This window comes from Sinocyclocheilus anshuiensis, unplaced genomic scaffold, assembly GCF_001515605.1.
Source record: "Sinocyclocheilus anshuiensis isolate Anshui unplaced genomic scaffold, SAMN03320099.WGS_v1.1 scaffold227, whole genome shotgun sequence".
Lineage (NCBI taxonomy): Eukaryota > Metazoa > Chordata > Actinopteri > Cypriniformes > Cyprinidae > Sinocyclocheilus > Sinocyclocheilus anshuiensis.
In genome coordinates, this window is record NW_015549590.1 from 1,280,292 (window position 1) to 1,283,946 (window position 3,655).

Below are 3,655 nucleotides of genomic sequence, written 5' to 3' on the forward strand. Positions count from 1 at the left end.
ATGGTTGAACTGGATCATCGAAGGTCAGAAGCAAAGACATTGGTTAATAGAATGGGATTAAATACATAAAGGATATTTGTGTTGTTTAACATTTAATTATTGCAGGTTTGCGTCATATTCTGAGTTGCATTATTTTTATTCATTTTGAGGAATACTGAATCTGTGTTTTTTTGTGTGTGAGTGAGATGAATTAATGCATATTCATATTTATTTTAGAACTACAGTAGCATCTTCTGATTTCTCAACATTGGGACCGGAGAGCTGTCAATCAATAAATTGAAAAAAAAAAAAGTAACTTGCGTTACTTATTTGAAAAAGTAACTCAGATATTCTCTTGTAAATTATAAAGTAAGGCGTTACTTTACTAGTTACTTGAAAAAAGTAATCTGATTACGTAACTTGCGTTACTTGTAATATATTACCCCCAACACTGTTCATAACAACATAGAGATCCTAAAATTACAAAACCATTTTGCCCCAGCCAGGACTTACTCACTCTCGCACACACGCATCTTTAGAAACTATTACATAACATTTTGCGTGCTCAAGTCTTTTTCGGGATCCCGGTTCCCTCCGGTCGTGTTTACGGTGCACAACCATAGACTGTATAAAAACAGTGCACAACCTATCCGGGAACCGATCACATGACTGACTGCAATTCCCATCAGTCCTCTTGACGCATGCGCACGCCGCGTTGTCTGGCAGTGGTAAACAGACGTCAGAAGGGAGTCTTCACCTCGAGTCAAAACAAAACAAAACAAGAAAGATCTACGAGGAATAGCTGTTTGTCTATCTCCATTAACAGCAGAAGAGAAGCGATTTCGCGGTAATTTCAACAGACCACCAAGTTATTGAAGAGAAGCGGGTTTCTTCGACTTTTACCGGAGGGATATTAACTCGTAAAAACTGGAGTTGGCTAACTAGGTGGCCATCTAGTTACGCTCTCCGTAGTAAGACTACGCTTTCGAGTTTTGTCCCAGAGGCCGGCGATCGAGTTCAAGAAGCGGACAGGCGGCGGCTTTTTGTCTTTTCGGAGAATACATCGACCGTAGTGGGATACGGTAAGCCTTCTACGGAACGGATTAGTTCGGCGCGAGCATCGTGTGTAGCTGCGTCTCGAGGAACATGGCAGATGGTGACACGCGCCAGCACACAGCGTGGAGGACCGTGCAAACTTGAACGACAATAACACAGATTTTTATTGTATGGTGAACCCCGTAAAACTACCCGTTATGATCGAGCACTCCTGTAAGATATTGTCTTGGTCTTTTTTTAAAATGTAAAATTTTGATCGTTATGAATTAAGTTTTACGTACGGCTTCTTTTGGCGATTTAACAATCTTGCTTAACGCATTTGAGTTGGGATGCACTTAATTCGTTTTAAACCTATGTTTTTTTCTTTGTTTTTAACTTCGTAATGGATCCCGATTAATGAAATTACGTGGCTTTGTTGACTTCGACAGGCAGCTGTAACAAATCATTCCCATTCACTTGAATTAGTTTATAAGGACAATATTCTTACATGATATAGAAATACACTCAGTTTACAAGAAAGAGTAGTGTACGACTTGATGCGCTCATATTAAGGTGGTTTATCGCTCTTTTTGTAGAGTTTGTAAGCTGGTCTACTCCGGTTTTTTTTTCTTGGTCTAAACTAAAGTCTAATTGCGAAAGCCAATCAACCATTCGCTGCTATAATAGGAGCCGGTGGGAGGTGGTTATTTTAGCAATTACAGCGCATGTTATGATTGGTTTTGCGATGTCACCTACTTAACTGTCTCAAATTAGATTTTTTTCTGTAAAAGAGTGTTTAATTATCTACAAAAGTTCATAGATCATCCCTTGTCACTCCAGCGTGTCCTCTTTTCCTGTGGTTTATCTCAGTAGCTGCTCTTGACAATCCAGCTGTTTTGATGTGTAGTGAATTTCCTTTGTTCTTTCTCCATTAAACAAAGAGACCCCCTTCTATCCTCGTTTGCTCTATGTAAATCAGAAGGTTTATGTTAGTTACTATTAAGGAGATTATTTGGCCCCTTTAATCTCCAATCTGAGGATTAACTGACACTATATTGGTGTGTTCAGATTATTACGAATGTGCTCCGTTACACTCCAGACAGTCACGGTTAAATTTAGTCCGGATAATTTATACTGTAGTGTAATATATTAAAGAAGAAAAAATCGTTTCTAAACAAGATTATTTTACTTTTGGTATAAATAGTCGTACTCTTACTTTTCATCGCCCATTTAATCGTGTTTAAAAAAAAAAAAACTTCGCATCAAAACTAGTTCATTGAAATCCAGCCTTCCTCTGAAATTATCTGGATTGCATCGCACAATGGAGGAAGAAAATGTACCCCCGATTGACCCAGATTTTGAGCCGCAGAGCAGACCGAGGTCATGTACATGGCCGCTGCCTAGACCCGACATCTCAGTTGTCAAAGCTGGGGGGGGCGACGGCTCAGAGTCTGCTGCTGGAACTCCGCCCACCGAGGAAGATAAACACGAGCCTCAGCCAATCATATCCGAGCCTGAGAAAGTCGCGGTCTTGGAGGGCGGGGTTATCGCTGGAGTGGGCGGAGCCACGCCTCGAAAAGGCTCTTCCAGGCGTAATGCCTGGGGTAATCAGTCCTACGCAGATCTGATCAGCCAGGCGATTGAAAACTCGCCAGAAAAACGACTTACTCTGGCGCAGATCTACGATTGGATGGTAAAAACGGTGCCGTATTTTAAGGACAAAGGAGACAGTAACAGTTCTGCTGGGTGGAAGGTACGTCTAAACAAGATTAAGAATTAATAAGAACTATAATCAGGGTTTGAAATGAACTTCTCCACTCACCTGCCAATTTGGTTACTATAATTTTAAATTACTGGCCATTCAGAAAAAAAAAATGATCAGAAATAAATTAGAATTTGCCTACTAAAATCAAGTTACTGACCATTCAGAACTTCTACTAGCCAAAACAAAATTATCAAAAATAAAACGCATTATCAAACTCAGAACCTTTTTTTATTCAGTAGTCAACATTTGAAGTGGAACAAAAAAGTTAATCAAAGTTGTCCTAAGACAAGAACGGAGAACAAGTTTGATGAAAGGTTTTGATCCACTTCAAATGTTGACTACTATATATATTTGTATAACTGGGCGGCCTATAGGACACTCCTGTAAAAGAGATTTTTAATCTCAGTGAGGTTCTTTCCTGGTTAAATAAAGGCTTAATAATATATTGTTTATCAGTTTGAAATATTTTTACACTGTGAAGCCTCTCCATTGACATCCATTAAAAAAAATAAAATAAAAAATAATGATAATTCATGCCCCAAAATATAATTTCAAGACACTGAATAGTGACACATGAAGGTCTTGGATATGCAGCATTTATCAAATGAGAATATAAACCCCCCCAACCCCAACAAACTGACTTGCAAGTTCACAGCATTAAAGGGTTAGTTCACCCAAAAATGAAAATTAGCCCATAAATTACTCACCCTCAAGTCATCCTAGGTGTATATGACTTTCTTCTTTCAGACGAATCCAGTCGGAGTTATATTAAAAATTGTCTTTGATCTTTCAAGCTGTTTAATGCCACTCAGCGGGTGTTGCATGCCTCAGTCCAAAAGAAGTTAAATAAAAAGCGCCCATCCATAAAAAAAAAAA

The 3,655-nt window shown here is 38.9% G+C and overlaps 2 protein-coding genes across 2 annotated transcripts in view; one reads left to right on the forward strand and one right to left on the reverse strand.

Annotated features, from left to right (window-relative positions):
• LOC107658071 (uncharacterized) overlaps window positions 1-3,655 on the reverse strand; it is a 27,031-nt gene that overhangs the window by 16,640 nt on the left and 6,736 nt on the right. The window lies entirely within an intron of this gene.
• foxo4 (forkhead box O4) overlaps window positions 622-3,655 on the forward strand; it is a 9,012-nt gene continuing 5,978 nt past the window's right edge. Inside the window, exon 1 of the mRNA XM_016446482.1 lies at window positions 622-2,767. Within this exon, the coding sequence (XP_016301968.1) occupies window positions 2,336-2,767 (432 nt within the window). The 5' untranslated portion in view covers window positions 622-2,335. The remainder of the gene's footprint in view (window positions 2,768-3,655) is intronic.